Source organism: Doryrhamphus excisus, chromosome 11 (assembly GCF_030265055.1).
Source record: "Doryrhamphus excisus isolate RoL2022-K1 chromosome 11, RoL_Dexc_1.0, whole genome shotgun sequence".
In the NCBI taxonomy this organism is placed as follows: domain Eukaryota; kingdom Metazoa; phylum Chordata; class Actinopteri; order Syngnathiformes; family Syngnathidae; genus Doryrhamphus; species Doryrhamphus excisus.
The window spans coordinates 9,255,029-9,278,019 of NC_080476.1; the positions used below are offsets into that span (position 1 = coordinate 9,255,029).

General features: G+C 40.1%; 1 protein-coding gene across 2 annotated transcripts; it reads left to right on the top strand.

Moving 5' to 3' along the window:
• Positions 1–4,695: 4,695 nt before the first annotated feature.
• On the top strand, positions 4,696–22,251 carry dpysl3 (dihydropyrimidinase like 3). Of its 2 annotated transcripts, none has more exons than XM_058086069.1 (14): positions 4,696–4,892; positions 10,653–10,741; positions 11,946–12,130; positions 13,254–13,418; positions 13,500–13,561; positions 13,798–13,878; positions 14,542–14,610; positions 15,063–15,183; positions 15,255–15,411; positions 16,470–16,611; positions 16,708–16,878; positions 18,023–18,202; positions 19,757–19,928; positions 20,775–22,251. In XM_058086069.1, exons 1-14 carry the CDS (start codon positions 4,854–4,856, stop codon positions 20,867–20,869), a joined length of 1,728 nt encoding a protein of 575 aa, XP_057942052.1. In that variant the 5' UTR covers positions 4,696–4,853; the 3' UTR covers positions 20,870–22,251. The 2 variants fall into 2 exon arrangements, with proteins under 2 accessions (XP_057942052.1, XP_057942053.1); XM_058086070.1 differs by having other exon boundaries at positions 19,757–19,910.
• The last annotated feature ends 740 nt before the right edge of the window (positions 22,252–22,991 follow it).

A 22,991-nucleotide genomic window follows, 5' to 3' on the forward strand; every position in this document is an offset into this window, starting at 1 on the left:
AATGGACAACTGGTGTGCCCGACCTTCCTGCCTCCAGATCGCTCCATGACGTCTCCTTGGAAAAAAAAAACACACAAGCCAGTAGAAGGTAGGCACCAGAACGAAACTACAACACAGGAAGACCACTGCAGAATGCCATTTTTTAGACTAAATAAACCACTCATGTTGTGATGATACTGTACATAATAATATGTAATCAGAATTTTGTGACATATTTTCTCACAGGTTATTCGTGCTGTCTAATGTTTGCAGCATTTCTTGAAATGCTGTTTTTTAAACTGCGTTGAAGAGGTCACTGCACACCATTTTGCATTGTTACATTTGTATATACGATCAAACGTCTCAGTGAGTGTTGATTGGCGTTGTTTAGTTTTTTTTCCCCAGATGAGAAAACATGGTAGGATGGATATATTTAGGTGCAAAAGTTTGCACCTCTTGTCACGTTTTGATCTTGTGACACCCCTAATATCTAGCACGATGTGTTGTTTTTTTGTTCTCCGCAAGCCCTACTATATCTAACTCAATCAGGAAACACAGCAGTGAATTAATGAGGCTTTTAAAGCAGGAGAATCAATCACGATATTAAAAATGCATGTAGGCTAGTTAGTGAAAAACAAAAACTTGCTGCTGGCCAATAAGTGCATGTTCAATAGTGCGTGATGGGAGTGATTGCATGTAAGACATTTGGGTGGCCCTCATGCATTTGGCACCAAAGGCCTTACGGCAAGCCAGACCTTTTCCAGAAGTGGGTAAGTGGGACACACACATACGCACATACGTCAACAGGAGTTAATTCAAACTGCATGTATGAAAAGCTCACCTTTTATCTCTCCATCAACCCCTCTCCATTGTAAGTGCATTGGCTGTCTATTAGTACAACTTGCAGGAAAGCAGACAAGCTGATCCGATTGAGCGTTGCTAAGCTACAGAACGGAAGCACAAATTGAGCAGCTGTATCCTTCTGCTGTCCTGTACAAGATGCTGGTGAAATCAAGTTAAAGAGAATGCATTTTTCTCTCGTCAGGCACATATGAAACACCATGTTGTCCACAATAACATTGCAGCCGCATTATTAAAGGTCTGGTGAGTATATTTTTCAGAAATGTTACACATAAATGTTTCAGATCATCAAACAAATTAGCCAATGACAATACAACTGAAAACAAAATGCAGTTTTTAAATGAAAAAAAGTGATTGCCCACATATTACAACATAATTGTGATTTATCATACCTGAATTGTAGGTTATAAAGCATTTCTAAAGCTTTGGGACTCTAGCAAACCACAGTGAGAGCCATTATCTACAAATGGCGAAAACATAGAACAGTGGTAATCCTTACCAGGGGTGGCAGGCTGACCAAAAAAGTGCAGCAACGACTCATCCAAGAGGTCACAAAAGGCCCCGCAACAACAACCTCAGTTAAGGTCAGTGTTCATGACTCCACCATATGAAAGACATTGGGCAAAAACATGTTAGCGTTCCAAGACGAAAACCACCGCAGAACAAAAAGAACGTTAATACACCTATTAACATGAGAGTGGATAATATGTTGTTGATAATGATAATATTTTGCTCGATGTATAAAACTAAACACAATATACAACAAATAGACATTGCTAAGGTAAAATGTTATTAATATTCATTGCTATTATATATTATTTTACAATTAAAGGATTCTCTTCATGATTTACTCTAATTGTGTTCCTAATATACACTCTTCACACACACACACCTTCTCAGCCCCCACTTCTACCCTCCTCCTCCTGTGTCACTCGTGCAGGCAACAAGCATGGCAGAGCACAAGAAGAACCCAGACGACGACCTACCGGTGTATCTGGCCAGACCCGCTTCTACAGAACAAGCAGTTCGGCAGAAATACGGCGGCTTGTTCTGCAGCGTACAAGATGCGTTTGAGAGTAAAACGATAGACTTTGACGCTCTCAGTGTGCGCCAGAGGAGCCCACGTAGCCTGGGGGCCTCGAGCAGGGAGACAACACCTGGTCCAGGTCCAAGGAGTCCACATGTTGTTGGGTCTGGTTCTGAGAGGTTGGACATGGAGGATGACAAGGTGAGCAGCATGTGTGCATGACAGCAGAGTGTGTCATTGCTGACTTTCCATTTTGCTACCACTTGCTTTTTATGATAATATTTCAGTATAACAACCTCACATACACATTATTATTAGTATTATTACATCAATGAAAGCAGAATGAGTTAAATGTAATCACATGAATACAACTGTCATACTGAATAAACTTCACACAATTGGTCAAGTAGTGCACATTTAGGAATGCATCTTTTATTGCAAAATAATTTCTAAAACATGCATAGTTCATATTTCCATGTGCAATGTGCGCCAAGTGGTTCATTTTTGGTAAAATATTGAACACATTTACCAACTGTTGCAAATAAAAACACAATTTAGAATATGTAATATGTAAGTATGGACAACTTAGCTGTCAAATTATATATATATTTTTACTGATTTTTTTCTTTTAGTTTGTATTTTTCAATATTTAAATGTAAAGTATACATTTTTAAATATGGATTTCATGGACTTCATTATTTTGCATAATTTAAGTGAAGTGAAGTGTCCGATCTAATTGTTTTTTTATTAATTAATTCAAATTAATTAATGATTAATTAATTAGTTTAATTTCAGATATTTTAAAATCTTGTAATTTGAAAAAATATATATACAATATATATTTTTCAAGGTTTATATTTTCAGTAAAAATACACTGCCTTGGTTAGCGTCATTAACCCGTTCCAGAAGGTCCGGCTCAAACCAAAACAGACTCTAACCAAAGCAAACCCTTTAGAAAATAATGTAAATGCAATTAATCTAACACAAAACACATTTTAGAGACAATAATTATAGTTTAACATGCAAAAAAGAATGAAAAAAAATTTCTTGCACCCTTGTCTCGGTGCGGTCCATCGCCTTTCTCTTTTGTGCGGCCCATGTATAATTTGTCTATCTCTCTCTTTTGCAACAAATCTGTAACACTTTACAATAAGGTACACAAAATTACAGTAGTTAATGAGGAACAAAAATCTTGTAATCTTTTAAAAAATATTTTTCAAGGTTAAAATTTTTCAATAAAATTACAATGCCCTAGTTAACGTCCTTAACCTGTTCCAGAAGGTCCGGCTCAAACCAAAACGGACTCTAACCAAGCAAACTCCGTAGAAAATAATGTAAATCCAATTAATAACACAAAACACATTTTAGAGACAATAATTATAGTTTTACATGCAAAAAGGAATGAAAATAATTTCTTGTACCCTTGTCTCGGTGCGGTCCATCGCTTTTCTTTCTTTGTGTGGCCCAAGTCAATGTTTTCCAATTTGTTTGTTGTATGAGGTCATCATATGTGGTTGCATGCTGAACTGCTGTGTGTGTTGACTCCTCATACAGACAAGCGGTGACACAGCAGGATTTGTGTGTTGTCAGCCTGACGCCAGTGACAGTTTGCTTTGGTGACAGTTGTTACACCGTGGATGCTGAGCAGATTTAACATTCTAAGCATTACGTGTTGTATTAGTGCTGATGATGGAGTCATGGAGGAAAACACCGGTGCAGTGAAGACACAGGGTGGTCTCCAAACAATGGATGGCTTTATCATAGGGGGGTATGTATGTAAGGTGGGTCATGTTTCATATGGTGTGGACAGGCTGACAGCTGCTACATCATTTCGGGCCCTCCTCTGTTTGAAAACAATCATATCTTTTCAGTGTTTAATATACTGGACGTTAACATTCCATATGAAAAGGGTATATTCTACACTCTTGTACCTGACTCTATGATAACATTCCCCACTTTTTCCTGGGCCTTGAAAGGTTCATTTGCATCCCTGAATGGCTTAAATTATGACTCAAGGAAGTAAAAGTTGAGTGTGCTTTTAACATTGATTTTTGCATAGTGAATGTACACAGATGGGATAAAATGGATGTTGCTCAATCAATGGCATTATTAATTAATAGATGTCTGTCTTTAACAAATAGCTAGCTAGCTATAGAGATCAACATACATAACAACAGCAAACATTTGTTATTGTTAGAATTTATAGTAATAATATATTTAGTGAATTATTTAATTGCCTGATATAAATAAATAGATATACTGATTATTATTATTATTATGGCATCAGCTTTTACTTAATGTTTTTTTTATTATTTTGTGTCTTCAATTATCGTTTTATAAATGTGTTATTAGTATTGTTTTTAACAAATAAACAAAAAAAATCAAAGCAAAATTACCATTATTATTAGTAGTAGTAAGAGGAGGATTAGTAGTATTAAAAATGACACAACAAACCTTTCCTTTATCCCATTTGATGTAATGAATAATAATATTAATGATGATTAGAAAAAAAAATCTAATGTTTGTGATATTTAATTATTTACATTGGATTAATAGTATTTTGTATTACGTGCATTTTTAGTGCTTATTTACAACACAAGACAAAAAATTAAAGATCAACAGACATAATAGCAAGTATACACTTAGTAGATAAGATATAAGAATGTTTTTATGAATCCTTTAGTTTCTTATTCGATTGTCATAAATGCAGAATTATTCAGAAGTGTGTTAAAATAAAATCTGTCGCCCTCCAGCGGCCATTTGCCGCCACTACTTTCCATTTTGAGGGAGGGGCCGGCTACTAGCTTGGGTCATTGACGCTCCGCTGCTGCTGCAACACTTTGCGAGGCTGCGTGTGTGTTAGTGTGTGTGTGTGCGAGTGTGTGCACATCGGTGCTGGCTGACACAACATTCCACATCCAGCATCCACCCAAGAGGGAATCATTCTTTTCATCGTTTTTTTCTTCTTAAAAAGACACCGGGAACCATGTCTTATCAAGGCAAAAAGAACATCCCTAAGATCACGGTGAGTAGTTCACGACCCTTCACTGAATGTGGGAACTTTGATGACTAGATAAAATCACTGCAATAACTGTCGATTAAATAATATGCTTATTGTTGTATATTATTATTACTATTAGGCGTCATGCTGCAGCGACGACATTGTGGTGGACAGGCACGACATTAGGCGTTTTCTTAAAGGTGTCCTGCCTTTTCTTTGTTGAGGGACTCGCCCAGAAAAAAACACACTTTAATCCAATACCCCAGCCGAATGATATTTATTTGTAATTGTTTTCACTGCATTAAATTACATTTTTCATGCAATCAGTAGGATTATTCAAGATGCATCCTCCCCCCTTCTCATTTCATCTTCTTTTCCGTGAGCGTTTTGGTGTCGTTTTTGCTCCACAGTCATTCAGTCTTTTTAACTCTGGCAACCTAAAGGTGTTGCCAATCATGAAGGCAATTCAAAATCACATTTTCCTTTTTTAATGCTGACAGTATGTTGATGTTGCAGGCTTGTGTGCTGCAGCAGAGGAGGAGGAAAAGCACATAGGTGGGAGGGGGGAAGGGGGAGGATGGGTGGGACACGCCCATTGGTGATGCTGACATATAAAGGAGTGTTTAATTGTGTGTGGAAGAGGAGAGTGATTGTGTCACAGCACGCAGGGTGGAGGTTGAAAGGATGCCAGTTGGACAGCTGCGGCTTTGGTTTGTCTTCCAGCTGCAGATGTCATCGTCGGCTTCTTCTTTGTGTGTGTGTGTGCGTGTGTGTGTGTGTGTTGTCGGCCGGTTTGTCATTGATGCCGCACTGTGTGCAGTCAGCGTAGCTAGGTCTTTGTCTCACATGTTTTAACCTAATCTGTATATAACCTAAACACAACACTAGAGCGGGTGAAACACGCATGAGTTTCACACCAACCGTTTAGTAGCAATGTTTAATAGCGCATGCAGATGCTAACTTCAAATGCGCCTACTCCATCAGGAGTTTGCCCACAGCCACAGCTGTTAGAGTTCATGTTTTATGAGCAGGTACAAATTGGACACTTATACTGCTCTTCTGCTCCCAACCTTTTAAATGATTAAGGTCATGAAGGTTCATCCAGAGTGAGAGAAAGCAATTGATTTGATTCATTGGTTCCAGGCCCGAATCTGATAAGTGAAAGGATTCCTTATTTACGTATAAATGTTTTATAGTTTGGCTGCACAGTGGACTAGTGGTTAGTGGTAGAAAATTAATGAGTGAATGTTTTATAGTTAGAGCATCGAAAACCTTGTTTAGTACCTTATAAATGTGGTGTTTAACATTATTAGAGCTCTCTAGACACAAAATAACACCCCTATAGTCAATGTTACGTATTTAGTAGGCATAAAAAAAATACATAACAAAGACCACGCGTCAGGGAACTTTTGGGCTCCGAATACCATGAACGCCACATATTAGAAACTGTATTTCCATGAGAGATTCATTCATTCATTCATTTTCTATGCCAGCTGTCTTCGGGCAAGAGGCGTGGTACACCCTGGACTGGTCGCCAGCCAATCACAGGGCACATATAGACAAACAACCATTCACACTCACATTCATACCTATGGACAATTTGGAGTCGCCAATTAACCTAGCATGTTTTTGGAATGTGGGAGGAAACCGGAGTACCCAGAGAAAACCCACGCATGCACAGGGAGAACATGCAAACTCCACACAGAGATGGCTGAGCGTGGAATCAAGGCCTGTGTGCTAACCACTCGTCCCATATTATGTCATATCTTTTTAATAATGTTGTTATACTGAAGCTAACCGATAAGGAAATAGCATTAAAGCGGTCGGGTTGTTAATAGTTAAAAATACATCTTTGGTACTGAGTGAGTTAATATATTTTTGACATTCCAAGCATGCTGTGGCTAGGGATGATATTTTCCGGTTTCACTTGTGGTGTTATTTGGAAACATGATGGCTGGATCAGAATTAGGCTTCTGTTTAATAGACAATCTGTGCTTCTGGATGGGACACCACTCTATATTTTAATTAACATAAATGTGTGTCTTTGCACTGCTTTCTGCTTATATCTAAGCAATGCTCCTGTTATATAGATGATCTTTGAGTATTCGCTCATCTGTTCAATAGATGATGTATGTTAGTGGACAGGACAATCACTCCCGAAGGTGTACTTTGTGAAAATGTAGCTCCCTGGTGAATTGACTTGACTATCCCCAGTGTAGAGTATAGTACAATATATGTACTGTATGATTGTATCCGCCCCGCTCCTACTATACTTTCCATGCTTGTCCATTCTCCTCCAGCTGCTTCCTCACATCAGCCTTTGCCAAAGAGGCTGTGTCACATTTCTAGGTGGGGTTCTTCCTTTCCGCCATGCTGCCTCCACAGCACACTCGGTGTTCCACCGGGTAGTAATCCTCCCCTCCCTCAGGAAAAAAAAAAAAAAAAGAAAAGCCAGGAAATTAAACCCAAATTGCGTCTCATGCCATCTCATACCATGCACGCCGCCTGCCACAAAGTCAGCACACAAACTAGAACATCGTGACTCACCATAGCAACCGCTTTATAAGATGGCACCAAAACAGAGAGGGACGGACTTTTTGGTGCTATACTCAATGACTGCCGCAATTAAGGACATTTTTTTTTCTCCCCGGAGTGTGAACAGAATCCGTAATTTTGTGGTAAATATTTTTTGCTTGCTAGGCAACTGAACTGAAACAGAAAACAGAAGCCTGAGTGCCGACACAAACACCCCCCACCCCTCCACTCCAGCATCCTAACAAGGGTTTGCCCACCATCAGGAACTACTGAACGTCTGTTAAAAATGGTCAGCCACCCCAGCAGTCTGGTGAAAGTGGAAAAAATGCATAGTAACAACATCCTGGCTTGTATTTTACATCGGAGCTGCTCTTCCTGTGCACACAGAGAAGAGTAGGACTATTTTTAGAGCTTTGTTGTTTGTTTTTCATCTGAACTTTACCTCTACTCATCTGTCAGCAATCATTATTCAGAAACTAGCAGGAGAATAGGTACTATTTTTAACAATACAGTCCTTAAAAATGTGTAAAAAATAACCTTAAAGGAATATTTTGCCCATCATCCACAATCCTTATGTGAAGCATGACCACACAGTGTATATACAGTATATGTTTTTTGTGTCCCTGAATGCCGTATGTACATATATTTTAGTTAATCCAGCTGTTTTCATGCTTGAAAATGCTACATTTAGGCAAAAAAATGCTTCAATATTCATATTATTGACAAATAAGCCGTATTCAACAATGAAACAGAATGATTTATTCATATTTTTGAAACAGTGTGATAGAGTTCTATGCTGCTTTATCCTCATTAGGGTCGCGGGTGGTATGCTGGAGCCTATCCCAGCTGACTTTGACTTACACCCTGTAGTCGGCAATTAACCTAACATGCATGTTTTTTGGAATGTGGGAGGAAAACGGAGTACCCGGAGAAAACCCATTATAGCTCAACTTCCCATAATTGCAACCAAACCAACAGCACCTCTGCTGGTTGCAGGCAAGTAATGCACTCCAATATGCTTCAGCTGGTTGATTTGTACCAGGTTATTGTTGTGTAAAGCAACCCAAAATCCTTGCGTGATGCTTGAGTTAATCCTCTCTAAATGGTTCAGTTTGTTGACTTCGCCAGCTGATAAAATCCTTTTTTGGCAGAGAGCAAAAAAAAATGTAATTCTCTACTCAAAACCCAAGAGATACAGCTATGCACATTTCTACCATGCTGAACATTACATTATGTACAACCTATAAATCAGTCAAGAATTACATAGTGTCAATATAGTTTCCATCATTCAGCATTTAGACAAAGCAATGTTTCTTATTAAATGAGTTTTAATTGAACTGACATTAACATTCTAGAAGCGTGATGTACTTTATTACGGCTATAACTCTCATGTACAGATTGGCCTTTTTCCCCTTGTTAAACAGGATACAGTCATTGGGAATGACAAAATAGGACATGACCCTGGAAGGTCCAAGCAAATCAGCATCAAAGTCGACTCCCACAATCAATCTTTCAATCTTTCTGAAATACGCGTAGAAGTGTAATACGCTTGTTTGTATTAACATCCACCATCATGTGACTTTTACTCCATTTCCGGAATGAAATACTTTCTTCAAGCACAAAGTTAAGAAAGCTTTTGCCTCAATAAAAACCCAAAGAGGATTACTCAGTCTGAGAATGGTGCTGACTTATTGACACTTGCATATTTCTCAACTTGAATTAAATACAAAGTTTAAGAGGATGCGTTATGAAAAAATATTTTTTTCCAGCACATTATTCAGCGCAAAAATGTGACATATTGTAACGCTTTGTCACTGATACCAGAAAACCAAGTATTGATGCTGTGGTGCGTTTTGGTAGTATTGTAGGAACTACAAGTATATAATGTAATAATATTGTATTGTACATAAAGATATTGTGTATTAGGATTAACTGTATTATATGTGGCTGCACGGCGCTCCAGTGGTTAGCACACAGGCCTCACAGCTGGGAGACCCGGGTTCAATTCCACCCTCTGCCATGTCTGTGTGGAGTTTGCATGTTCTCCCCGTGCATGCGTGGGTTTTTTCCGGGTACTCCGGTTTCCTCCCACATTCCAAAAACATGCTAGGTTAATTGACGACTCCAAATTGTCCATAGGTATGAATGTGAGTGTGAATGGTTGTTTGTCTATATGTGGACTGTGATTGGCTGGCGACCAGTGCAGGATGTACCCCGCCTCTCGCTTGAAGACAGCTGGGATAGGCTCCAGCACCCCCTGCAACCCTCTGAGGATAAGCAGTAGAAAATGAATGAATGTATTGTACGTGTTGTTTTGGGTATTGAATGTAAAAATACTGAATGGCATGTATTAGTAGGAGTCCACACTATATATTTTACGGTATTTTAGGATGTATGAAAAACCAATATGCTTATTATTACCAGTATTATTATTATGCGTCATTGCATTGTATGGATTGCATTGTAAGGTTTGTTAGTAAGTTAGTTACAGTAGACATAGTACTATTCCATTCCTAGGCAGCACAGTAGAGTAACTAACCTTAATTCATACTAAAATATAATAGTTTTTTCCATGCATCCTCCTAAGAATATCCATTGTGACTATTAAAAAGTGTAGGGCGGTACAGTATACAGTATAGGGGGGGGGTGGTCTTTGAGCTAAATGAGCGACAGTTTTAGGGCAGTGCTTTGCTGCATGATGTGTACGTGTGTTGCGTTCCAGCTATGACTGAGTGCTCCATTCTAATACTGTAATGCTTTCAGGGTGTGGTCGCTTGGAAGGTCTCTCAGCTTGCTTTCACGATGCACCATCAGCATTGATTGGAGCTTTTGAAATCCAAATAAACACTCATTACTGATGATACTTGGCAGTTGCTCCGTTTGTTTCATCCTAAAGTCAACTTGACAAGATTTGAATGCTAGCTTTAGGACTTTGACCTTTTTGGCATCCTCTGTCTTGGTTTTCCTCCAACGACTCAGCAAAACCCAGTCCCCTCATCTCTATGTGCTCCCCACCTCCCTGCAGTGAACTCATCACTATGGCAACGGACTGCTGGAATCAGTCCATGCATGGCGTACAAGCACATTGGATTGTCTGACTCTGTGGCGTCATGGCAACGCCCAGATTAGACACATCACGTGATACCAAACTATATGTGGAATTAAGTTTTAGGATTATCCTGCTCTTTATGATGAATAGTGAGCAAAATACTGGTGAACGCCTTTACTAACATTTTTTTCTCCTTACAGAGCGACCGGCTTCTTATCAAAGGTGGCAGGATTGTGAATGATGATCAGTCCTTCCATGCAGACATCTACATGGAGGATGGCCTCATCAAGTAAGTCCAGTCCTCTTATCCGTTCCTTTGATTTTCATCCCTCAGCCCAAAAGTTCTTAAAGGCTTGTGCAAATCCCAGCTGAGATAGTACAAACGTTTCTGGGAATATTCAAGACTTGGAAAGCCTTTTGGGGGAGAATATTTTAGACTTGAGTCATGGGGTAGGAGTGTATGAAAAAGGTGAGACAGGTCCAAATATTGCTGTCTAAATAAAGCCTAAAACAAAACAGAACATGCCATTAACAACATTTCCTCACAAGACAGAAGGTTTCCAGTAACTGAGCCCCTTAGTAACTTGGTAAAATCACCCTAATCCCATTTGACCTATATTTTCTAATGATATTCCTTGAGTCCGCACTTCCTTACTCAGGAAGACTGGTGTTGCATATTAACGAATTAAGTGTAGACTCACTGAGCAACTGTCAAAGTAGCAACAAGATATGTGGTTAACATCTCCAAACCCATTTTATTAACTACGGTTTAACTTTAGTAATAGAAAACAAATGTAAAACCAACCCAACGCCAACTCTGCCTGATTAATGCCTCCTGACCGTAACCTTGGTTAAATCAAACTCTGGTTAATGCCTCAGAACCGCAACTTTTCCCTCCTAACCCAAAGCCAAATACTGGTTATTGCCTTCTAACTGTAACGCTAAACCTAACCCCAGTTCACGCCGTTAAATTCTAACTAAACGTTTTCCAAACACCAGGATAAACCCTGGTTAATACTGCTAAACTCCAAACTCTGCTAAACACCTTCAAAACCTAACCCTAACCTTAACTCTAATCCTGGTCAATGCCTCCTTACCCTAATCTAGATTTTGGTTAAGGCTTGCTTACCAACTTGCTTACCTTAACTCTTGTTAACTCCTCTTAACTCTCATTCTAACACCTTCCAACCCTGGTTGACAGTCCCTAAACCTAACACTTGTCCTGGTCAATGCCTTCTAACACTAATCCAAACCTTGGTTAAGGCTTGCTTACCAACTTGCTTACCTTAACTCTTGTTAACTCCTCTTAACTCTCATTCTAACACCTTCCAACCCTGGTTGACAGTCCCAAAACACTTGTCCTGGTCAGTGCCACCAAACACTAACTGTAATTCTGGTTAATTCTTCCGAACCCTAACCAAATCTCTGGTTAATGTCGCAAAACCCTCAAACCCTGACTCTAACTCTGGTTGAAACCTCCAAATCGTCCACAGGCAGATCGGCGACAACCTGATCGTGCCCGGCGGGGTGAAGACCATTGAGGCCAATGGCAAGATGGTGATCCCCGGTGGCATCGACATTCACACCCACCTCCAGATGCCGTACCGTGGAACAACCACGGTGGACGACTTTGCTCAGGGGTCCAAGGCAGCTCTTGCTGGAGGCACCACCATGATCGGTAAGGGAAAGTCTCGGGTTAAAACACCAAAGAACAGAGAAAGACGTGAAACTGAGATGCTAAGAGTGTTAGACGGGCAACTCTCCAAAACAAGACCATTCAAATGGACTCGTAAAGGAAAGGGGGGACCTGATTGGCTCCGATGGAAACTGTGCATGTGTGTGTTTGTGTGCGCGCCATTGCAAGCAACAGCTGCTAGATAACAGAATGGCATTAATGCTATTAACTTCTCTGGAAGCGGGGTGAGACACATCCACTAACAGACGTGCCACTGTTACCATTCATTGGGGTGGAGGGATTATATTTCATGGGGGGGTGAAAACATTCACTCTCTGTGTGCGTATTGTGAATAGTTGCCCCCCTACAACACAGCTTGATAGTGTGACCGTAAACTGTTATTGTTATTATAACAATGGTGCAGACATTGTATGGTCACTGAATGTGATTGTTATATGCTTCATGTCCATGTTTTGTCCTTACTAAATTATATAATATACTATAACCTATAGTGTAGTTGCCAAGGTCATACGCATACACTTACACGACTGCAGAGAGTATCATGTGTTTATAAGGGGAAAGGCTCTTATTATCTTATTATCTGTAAAACGCAAAAGCGAAATGTACATATTAATTCTACACCAGTTCCATCTTTACATCCATCATCTTGCATCTTATATTTGAGGTCTACATATTTGCTCTAAGACAGTCATAGCTTTTTTGCCTGTCACTCACTCACTCACACACACACACACACCAGTGACCTGGCTGTAAAAAAGTTGATCAAATGTCGGTAGAAAGTTAGCAAAAGTTATGATTGGAGTTGATGATTTTAAGGTAAACATTCATTTTGTCTTTTTTTTTTGCCCCCGTCTTCCGAAAACTGGTTAAGTATTTGGGGTCCGAGGAATATGTCTTCTCACATCATCCTCACGCTGTGACATGAACGAAATGTGACATGTGCCGAAGTTTAGTCGCCACTGGTGGATCGCAGCCGAAACCTCACGGTGACAGCTGATCCTGCAAGACGACACTGAACAAAAAATAGAAAACACCAGCAGTCTCATCTTGACATCACCCCGTGGTAACTACAGTATGCCTGCCCCCCTCCCCACTCCCCACACAGTGGATCATGTGATCCCAGAGGCAGGAAGCAGCCTGATGGAGGCCTATGACCAGTGGAAGATGTGGGCTGACGAGAAGGCCTGCTGTGACTATTCTCTCCACGTGGACATCACCCACTGGAACGACAGCGTCAAGCAGGAGGTGGACAACCTGATGAAGGACAAAGGTGTGTTTTGTCTCATCCCATTTTCTGCTTTCTTCATGCAACTTTTGGGTCATATTTGCTTTGTCTTTTCTCACTTTATAGGTGTGAACTCTTTCCAGGTCTACATGGCATATAAGGACTACTACCAGATGAGCAACAGTGAGGTTTGTAGCTCAGACAACATGTGGCTAACCAAAATAGCACGGCTTAAAACAAGTGTCACACATCTGGCACACACACACACACACACACAACATAACAACATAACAACATGCAGGCCATTTTGGGACACAGTAATTGCAGTGTGCCACCTGAGATCAAAAGGATAGTGATTCTTTGTATAGCAAGAACTTGTGACTATGATGTGTTTTTTTTCTCTCTCTCTCTATTGTGGTTGCAGCTCTATGAGGTGTTCACTTTTTTGGCAGAGAGGGGGGGCGTTGCTCAGGTCCATGCTGAAAATGGAGAGATAATCGCAGAGGTAAAAAAAATAAAAATACAAATTTCATATCCCGGTTCCCTTTTTTCTTCCTTTTTATGGAGCATCTTCTAGAAACACAGACTACGAAGCTTATTATATCATGACCGGAAATTTTAAAAAAGCATGTTCAATATGTTTGCACATATATAGTATTATAATATGTTATAATATATAACATAATATATAAGTAGCATAGACAATTATGGATGGATGGATAGTTAATGGGCACACAATAATTTCAGTGTATTAAAATATCACTATATAGTGTCTGGCTGCACGGTTGATTAGTGGTTGGCCTCACAGCTAGGAGACCCGAGTTCAATTCCTTCTTCGGCCATCTGTGTGTGGACTTTGCATGTTCTCCCAGTGCATGCGTGGGTTTTCTCCGGGTACTCCGGTTTCCTCACACATTCCAAAAACATGCTAGGTTAATTAGCAACTCCAAATTGTCCATAGGTATGAATGTGAGTGTGAATGGTTGTTTGTCTATATGTAACCTGTGATTAGCTGGCGACCGGTCCAGGGTGTACCCCGCCTCTCGCCCGAAGACAGCTGGGATAGGCTCCAGCACCTCCCCTACCCTCGTGAAGATAAGCGATGGAAAATGAATGAATATATAGCGGCTTCTAAAATATTTGTTGTTGTTGTGTGATGATCCAACAGGAGCAGGCACGTATGCTGCAGATGGGAATCTCCGGGCCAGAGGGACACGTGCTGAGCCGGCCTGAGGAGGTAAACATATCATAAGCACTAATCTATGTACAGTATGTGTTGGTGTGTGTGCTATGTCATTTTGCTGTTATTGGAATGTAAATATACAATGTTTTTGTTATTGCACATGTGGTTTCATGCATATTAGTGACGTTTGGGCGTTAATCATCAGCCTTAGAAGAAAACAGCTGAATGATCTCAGCTCAGCAAGGACGTCGTCTGCTTTGAGAATTAAGAAGCGACCTCGATGAACTGTTTTTAATTGCGTATTTAAGCGGATACAATTTAACTCAACTTTCCCCACACATTGATTCCATCGTCCTGTAAGTTAATGAAGTTAACTGAACTTCATTCAAGTTCAAGGCCGATACTTTTTGGTTGGAAAGTCATTATTAAAAACAGCCGACTAAATATGATATTTGCTGTGCTAGGCTTTATTTGAGAAAACCATGCTTGTTTTTTTTCCACTCTAGCTGGAAGCGGAGGCAGTATTCCGGGCCATCACCATTGCCAGCCAAACCAACTGTCCCCTCTACGTGACCCGCGTCATGAGCAAGAGCGCTGCCGACATTATCTCACAAGCCCGCAAAAAAGGTAGATATTGGCCGACAACTTAACTCTATGCACTTTTTAGGAGCGTTTCCTTAATCGTGTTTTCTTATTAGGGAATGTTGTGTTCGGGGAACCAATCACGGCCAGCCTGGGTACTGATGGAACGCATTACTGGAGCAAGAACTGGGCCAAAGCGGCGTCTTTTGTCACATCCCCACCTCTCAGTCCTGACCCTACCACTCCGGACTATCTGAACACGCTTCTGTCCAGGTATGACAAAACTGCTAAATATTAATGACATTATTTATTGTTTTTAATGTAGTTAAATGTATATACCTTAGTATTTTTTGTGTTTCTGGATCACTGTCTGGATACAGGAATTTTTTTGAGGATGCTATAACATTTGTACGTATCTTTATTTATATTTGTACGTATATTTGTACGTAACTCCACAAAAAAAATAAGAGACATTGTGCGCAATGTACATTTTGCTGGTACATTGCACTAACAGGCTAGGTGTTGGCATACTAATGTTAGCATTATCATTTTTCATGGGTGGATACATAAATGCTTATCGCTATCATGCTTGATGCTAGCATGCTAACATTAATATTAGCTAATATTAGCATAGTAGCAATTTTAGCTATTTTCGTGGGTAGACACTTAAAAGAACACGTAGCACTATCATGCTATGTGTTAGCATACTAACATGCTAATACTAGCCTGATAAAATTAGCATAGTAACATTTTTAGCCATTTTCATAGGTAGACGCTAATATGCTAGGTGCTAGCATGTTAGCGTTGCTAGCATTTTAATATGAACATACCAGCATTTTTGTGATTTTCATGAATATGAACTTAAGCAGACACTTGCCATTATCATGCTAGGTGTTAACATATTAACATTAGCATGCTAGCATAGTATAACATGTTTAGCATTTTCAGAGGTAGGCACTTACAGTATATGAACACTTAGCGCTATTATGCTAGATGTTAGTATGCTAACAATAGCATGTTAGCATTGTAAGCATTCTTTAAGTCATTCAAACCCTTCAATGGTATTTTTCATCAAACAAAAAGGAATACAGTAATTCATGGAGTATATTTCTGTTATATTTCTGAGTATATTTCTGTTTTCCAGTTTGTTAGCGTCCGTGCTATCTAGGGATGGGATTTGAATTGTGTTGTTGTAATGTCAATACAGAGTTATTCTTAGTTGGAACACGACTGTAAGTGTGAGTTTGCTTGTCAATCAGGAAATAGTTTCCGGTCAAAAAGGAAAGTCTTTTGTCTTACGGCTATTTGTGACTTGTTTTGGTGACCTCCAGCGGAGATCTGAGCGTGACGGGCAGCGCTCACTGCACCTTCAGCGTGGCTCAAAAGGCCATCGGCAAGGACGACTTCACTCAAATCCCGGAGGGTGTCAACGGGGTGGAGGAAAGGATGTCGCTCATTTGGGACAAAGCTGTGGTCAGGCACTCTTCCATCTTCATCCAAAATCATATACAGTACATGTATCTATATTTATTTATCTTTAGCTCCAGCTCTGTTTCTTTTCCTGTACAGACTACAGGCAAGATGGACGAGAACGTGTTTGTTGCTGTCACCAGCACCAACGCCGCCAAGATCCTCAACCTGTACCCACGCAAGGGTCGAATCGCCGTGGGTTCTGATGCCGACCTGGTCATCTGGGACACGGATGCCATTCGAACCATCACAGCCAAAACACACAACTCGGTGAGTGAACCCCATTGATATATGTAATTCAACATGGACGTAGAATAAAAAGAGCAGCAGAGAGCTTCTAAAGTTGGAGAAAACACATTTTTGACAATCATCCAGGGAGCTCCCAGTTCCTCTGAACGGAAATGAGGTCTCAAAGGATCTTTATCTGACTCACTGAATCAAAAAAAAACACATTGAGGTAATGCTAACAACCATGAAGTGGTATTTCCTATCATATATTACACTGAGTATTGAGAACAATATGGAGATAAGTATTTGATCACATGGCAGATGTTCCACAAAGACCAGAGCTTTGGAACATTTGTACACAGTTTTAGTAGGGAAACTAAAGTGGAAAACACATTTAGGAAATACAACATTGGATTTTCATGCTGTTTTACACGAGCTTTTTTCCACCCGCCCTGCTGAAGGCCACTGCTAGCATAGTAAGCTAGTGAGCTAACGAGTTAGCCTCTCCAATTTAGTTATTACTTAAGTTATTACTTTAGTTAAACTTTAGTTAAACTTTGTTTGAAATAATTTTCTGTGCTTTTGTTAAATTTCCTCATTTGGTACGCTAGAAAAATTGAATGAAATCCACTAAATTGAGCCTAGTGAAGCTCTTTCGTTGTATTTGTCTCTCATTCACCAGACAAAGACACAAAGAGCTCTGTCTCTGGCGTAACTAATAATCTGCAAAGCTTTTATAATTTGGATGGCATCCTCCGTGGGCTCTTATGTAATGATGTCACATGTTCATTTCCCACTGCTTGTCCTACTAGGAAAAAAAAGGGTTTCTATCCCAGCACAGATAAATCTAACCTAATGGCTATTTTGATGCTAGGCCAGGCAGGGGCGGACATGTTTAGCATACATATTGAGCTGTGCAGGACTGTTAGTTTATCTACAAGTATTACTCACACACACATTTGACATGACATCACATTTGGCATGCAGCCACTCATTGGGAGTTATGCCCTCCTCTGGCCTCAATTTACAAAACAGGCCAAAAAGGAGCAACAGCCGAATGAAGGATTCCAGATTATAAACAGAAAAAGTAGTGCAAATGGAAAAAAGATAACATTTAATGGAGAGTAAAGTTTAAGAGGAAAAAGGGTGTCCAATTCCAATTGCTTATTCAAATCTCTTATTCCAGGCTGCGGAGTACAACATCTTTGAGGGAATGGAGCTGCGTGGAGCTCCACAGGTGGTCATTTGTCAGGGCAAGATTGTTCTGGAGGACGGGAACCTGCACGTGACCTCCGGCGTTGGTCGCTTCATCCCTTGCTCGCCCTTCCCGGACTACGCCTACAAGCGCATCAAAGCCAGGAAGCAGGTAAAACATTAAGTATATCACGCCGCTTTACATCCTCATTCATTCATCCATTTTCTACCGCTTATCCTCACGAGGGTCGCGAGGGGGTGCTGTCTTCGGGCGAGAGGCAGGGTACACCTTGGACTGGTCGCCAGCCAATCACAGGGCACATATAGACAAACAACCATTCACACTCACATTCATACCTACGGACAATTAAACTACCATGTTTTTGGAATGTGGTAGGATACCGGAGTACCCCGGAGAAAACCCACGCATGCACGGGCAGACCATGCAAACTCCACACAGAGATGGCCAAGGGTGGAATTGAACCCACATCTCCTAGCTGTGAGGTCTGCGTGCTAACCGCTCGTCCGCCGTCCACACTCATTTTGTTTTTCTTCAGCCAATCAGAGGTGGACTTGCTGGTGTGTTTTAGATCATTGTCCTGCTTCAGAACCCAAGTTGGTTTCAGCTTGAGGTCTGGATATTCTCCTTTTTTTTTTTGGTAGACAGCAAAATTCATGGTTCCATTTATCACAGCAGGTCTTCCAGGTCCTGAAGCAGCTAAACATCCCCAGACCATAACACACGACCAAAAAGTTCAACGACCACAGAGTATTTTCCCAAAGGTCTTTGGGATCATCAGGATGTTTTCTGCCAAAATTGAGACGAGCCTTAATGTTCTTTTTTTCAGCAGTGGTTTTGGTCTTGGAACTCTGCCATGCAGGCCGTTTTTACCTAGTGTCTTTCTTATGGTGGTGTCATGAACACTGAACTTAACTGAGGCAAGTGAGGCCTGCGGTTCTTTGGATGTTGTCGTGGGGTCTTTCGTGACCTCTTGGATGGGTTGTTGCTGTCTTGGGGTCATTTTGGTTGGTTCACTACTGTTCCATGTTTTTGCCATTGATGGTCAATGGCTCTCACTGTGGTTCTCTAGAGTCCCAAAGCTTTAGAAATGGCTTTATAACCTTTTCCACTTAAACTCAGGGGTGATAAACTACAGTTAAGTTTCCTTTTAATGGTGAGGGGATCACTTTTTCACACGGGGCCATTTAAGTTTGGATTTTTTTTTATAATAATAATAATAATAATGAAAAGCAGCATTTTGTGTTCAGTTGTGTTGTCATTGACTAAGATTAAAAATCATCTTCTTCACATAGTACCTACAACTATGTAATGCAGTTTATTGTTATTATTAGTAGTAGTTGTAGGAGTACTAATACTATTATTATTATTTTCAGTGAATTCCTACATATTCCCAAGTATTCCCACTGAAAGTGTCCATCTCATAATTTTCCCTAGTTGAACTTCCCATGAAAAGTTTATGGAAAGTTTTTAGAAATGTGCTTGCGGCTTAAACAGTAAATAAAACCATTTGTAGTTTCCTGTCTAGCCTTCAAGTTTTCACCGTATTCTTAAGGATGTGCAAACTTTCAGTTGATGCTTGACTGAGGATTAAAAAAAAGAAAAACATGAACCAAACTTACCAAAAACCACAATGTAATAAAAAACGTCTGCTTCTTCTTTTTCTTTTTCCATTCTAACCTTTCTATTTGTTCGTTTTTTGTGCAGCTGGCTGTCCTTCGGGCAGTGCCCAGGGGAATGTACGATGGCCCTGTGTCGGAATTCTCCCTGTCGCGTGGCGGCACACCCTCAGCTTCGGCACGCACGTCACCGACCAAACAGCCTGTCAGAAACCTGCACCAGTCTGGATTTAGTCTAGCAGGTAACCTTGCACCATGCGGTGAGCACTGCTTCTTAATGCAATATGCATGTTTTATCCTTTAGGACTATCTCAACTCAGGTACTGCAGTATTTGACAGGCCATTTTTATTGGTATCGAACCGCAGTACACTACCTCTCTGCCCTTTAGTACTGCATAACAATGCAAATGCTGCATGCAATTGTAAATCAACACATGACATCATGTGCAGACACCACAGTAGTGCCTGGCCTCACTACTTACTTACTCATGTCTAAAGGCAAATACACACACGGTGTGATGCAGGGACACTAAGGGACTGCCTTAACACTTTTAGGACTTGATGCTTTCTTGCTAGATGCTACCATGCTAACTGTTAGCATGTTAGCATTTGACTTTTTTATACATACGTATCTAAATGAAAATACACACATGGCATGATGTGTGGACACTATGAAACTACCTTGACACTTTCGCTACTTAGTGCTATCTTGCTAGGTGTCACCATGCTAACTGTTAGCATGTTGGAATTTTGGCTATTTTACTCCTGTTTGAAGGCCTACATACACATGGCATGACGTAGGAATGCTTTCTCTGCACTTTTGGTGCTAGCATGATATCTGTTAGCATGTTAATATTTTAGCTGTATTCCTCACATCATAGGGTTAATACAGACATGGCATGATGCAGGGATATTGTAGGACCGCATTGACGCTTTCACTATAGAGTGCCATCTCGCTAGATGCTAGCGTGCTAACAGTTGGCATGTTTGCCCGCCTCTCGCCCAAAGTTCAGCTGGGATCGGCTAGTGAGGACAGGCGGCATAGAAAATGAATGGATGGATGTAAATAATAATTGCTTAAATATCTCCTGCCTTTATATTCCTAGGTCCCCCGACTCCTGACGACATCCCCATCAGGCCTGCTGGCCGCCGTATTACAGTGCCCCCTGGTGGCCGATCCAACATCACCTCACTCAGTTAAACACCTTGCCTTCTTCCCAGGTGGACTTCAACTGTGTATTGTGTGTAGGAGTGGGGGTAGCTTTGACATAAAGGACCATTATTAATTACAGACAAACAAACTGCAAAATGCCTTACCTGCCACTATGCTAGACAACTTTTTTTTTGTCAGTTTGATGAAGGATTTGGATAAGAATGGAGCATTTCAAAGGTGTTTTTTTTTTAAACACAAAATAACCAAAGCACAACCAGTTACAGCCTCTTCTCTAAACAGTGAAATATGCTAGAAAATCTGTGCTGGTGCTTTTGGTAGTTGTTTAACAAAATAAATCTGTTCCAAAAACATTTCTATACATTAAACTCACCCTAATTAGCTTTCCATGTTGCCAGGTCTGCAAGGTGCAGTACCGTTAGTAAGCGCCAGAGGGCGTTGTAGATACATTAGTCGTCTTGTAGCTTTGTGAATGATGTTGTTGCAGCTTGGTTTTTTTAGGTTGTTTTGGGGGGGCAAGTAAATGAAAAAAGGTACTTAGGGGGAAAAAAATGATGGACATGGACCTGCATGGGCCATTTTGACACTTTGGTGACGTGATCCATGATCCTTTTAAAGATGGACCCCATCCATGTGATGTAGTCATTGATGATTTTTTAAAAAGTAGCAAGAGAGTTAAGTGTGTTTCATTGCCTGAACATCATGGTTGTCTTAAAATGACTGAGTATCCTTTTGCACTTGATGAAGTTTAAAGAAATGTACACTTTGTAGTATAATCCCTCCCAGTTTAAAAACATGCAACATAGATACTTCCCTTAAAAACACAAGTCCTGCTATGCCAACATGCAACCACTCTATCAACAGCCTCATAGTACATAGGAGTCCAATATTCTACCTAAGTAAAGCTGTTCCACTGAGGAGGAAGGAAGGAAGGAAGGAAGGAAGACGGTGCTTTTATCCATTTTATTAGGGCCACACTGAAAAGAGAGTTTAACCAAATTTTACAAGAAATTAGTCATATTGTTAAAAAAAATTGTATACTTAGGAAAAACATGTCATAACCTCACAAATTCAAAGGCATATTCATAAGATACGTACGAGGAAACAGAAAATTATTCATTCATTCATTCATTTTCTAATATTTAATATATAATGAATACAATGTTATAAGAAAATGGTAATTTTAAGCAAAAGAAAAAGACTAGAGAATAAAGTTGTGATTGTCATGCTACAAGAATAGTGCTGATGAATTTAATTTCAGTGTGGCCTTAATTAATTTAGAGAGATCAAGCTGTGGTGTGTTGTATTTATATGAGTTTGTTTCTTTTTATACTGTTGTATCAAACCCCAAAACATGGCAGAGATGTGTTGTGGAGGTCTGATTGGATTCTGGAATAAAAAGTTGCAACAGACTGACTGAATGAGGTGTCTTTTTCACTGTGTTGTCACATTCGGGTTAGAAAGATTGCACATGTGCTAAAAGCGGCAAGTAGGCAGTATGTTAGCATAAAAAGACCCTTGTAATTCTATGTTACATTGATGAGACATGGCATTAGATTACATTACTTTTACACTGCATGGAGAAAAAGAAAGAAAAAAGTTATCCTCTCATTCTGTGTGGAAGTGGTAAGTTTTTTTGCTTCTTACTTATTGTAATCCTTTTTCCCCATTCCGTTTGAAATACTTTCTCAAGTTTAGAATAAGTGATCCAGTCGCCTACACAATGTTGTCTAAACAAAATATAAACAGATTTTCTTTGCTATAGCTACGAAAAGATTCCATTTATTAATATTGATTCACTTACCACTGTTGGGGATCAATGGAACCAATTAACCGCAATAAACAAGGTACAACTGTATTTGCTTTTATTTATTGAGTCATTTTTATGCATGAAAGTGCTTAGTTAGTAATATAGTAATAAACAAGTAATCTTTTCATGACAGTGAGTCATCCTGTGGCCATGGCTGACAAAGAGAATGATTCAGTCTGAATGAGCAACCCTGAATGACATCATGATCTTGTCGATGTAGGACTGAATCATCAGCTCAAGCATCCATGACCTCCTCAAGGCTGACTATACGAAAAAAAAAAACAAAAAAACATGAAGGTGATCACGACTATGCTTCATTTGTATGTAAATGGTGCAATGTTA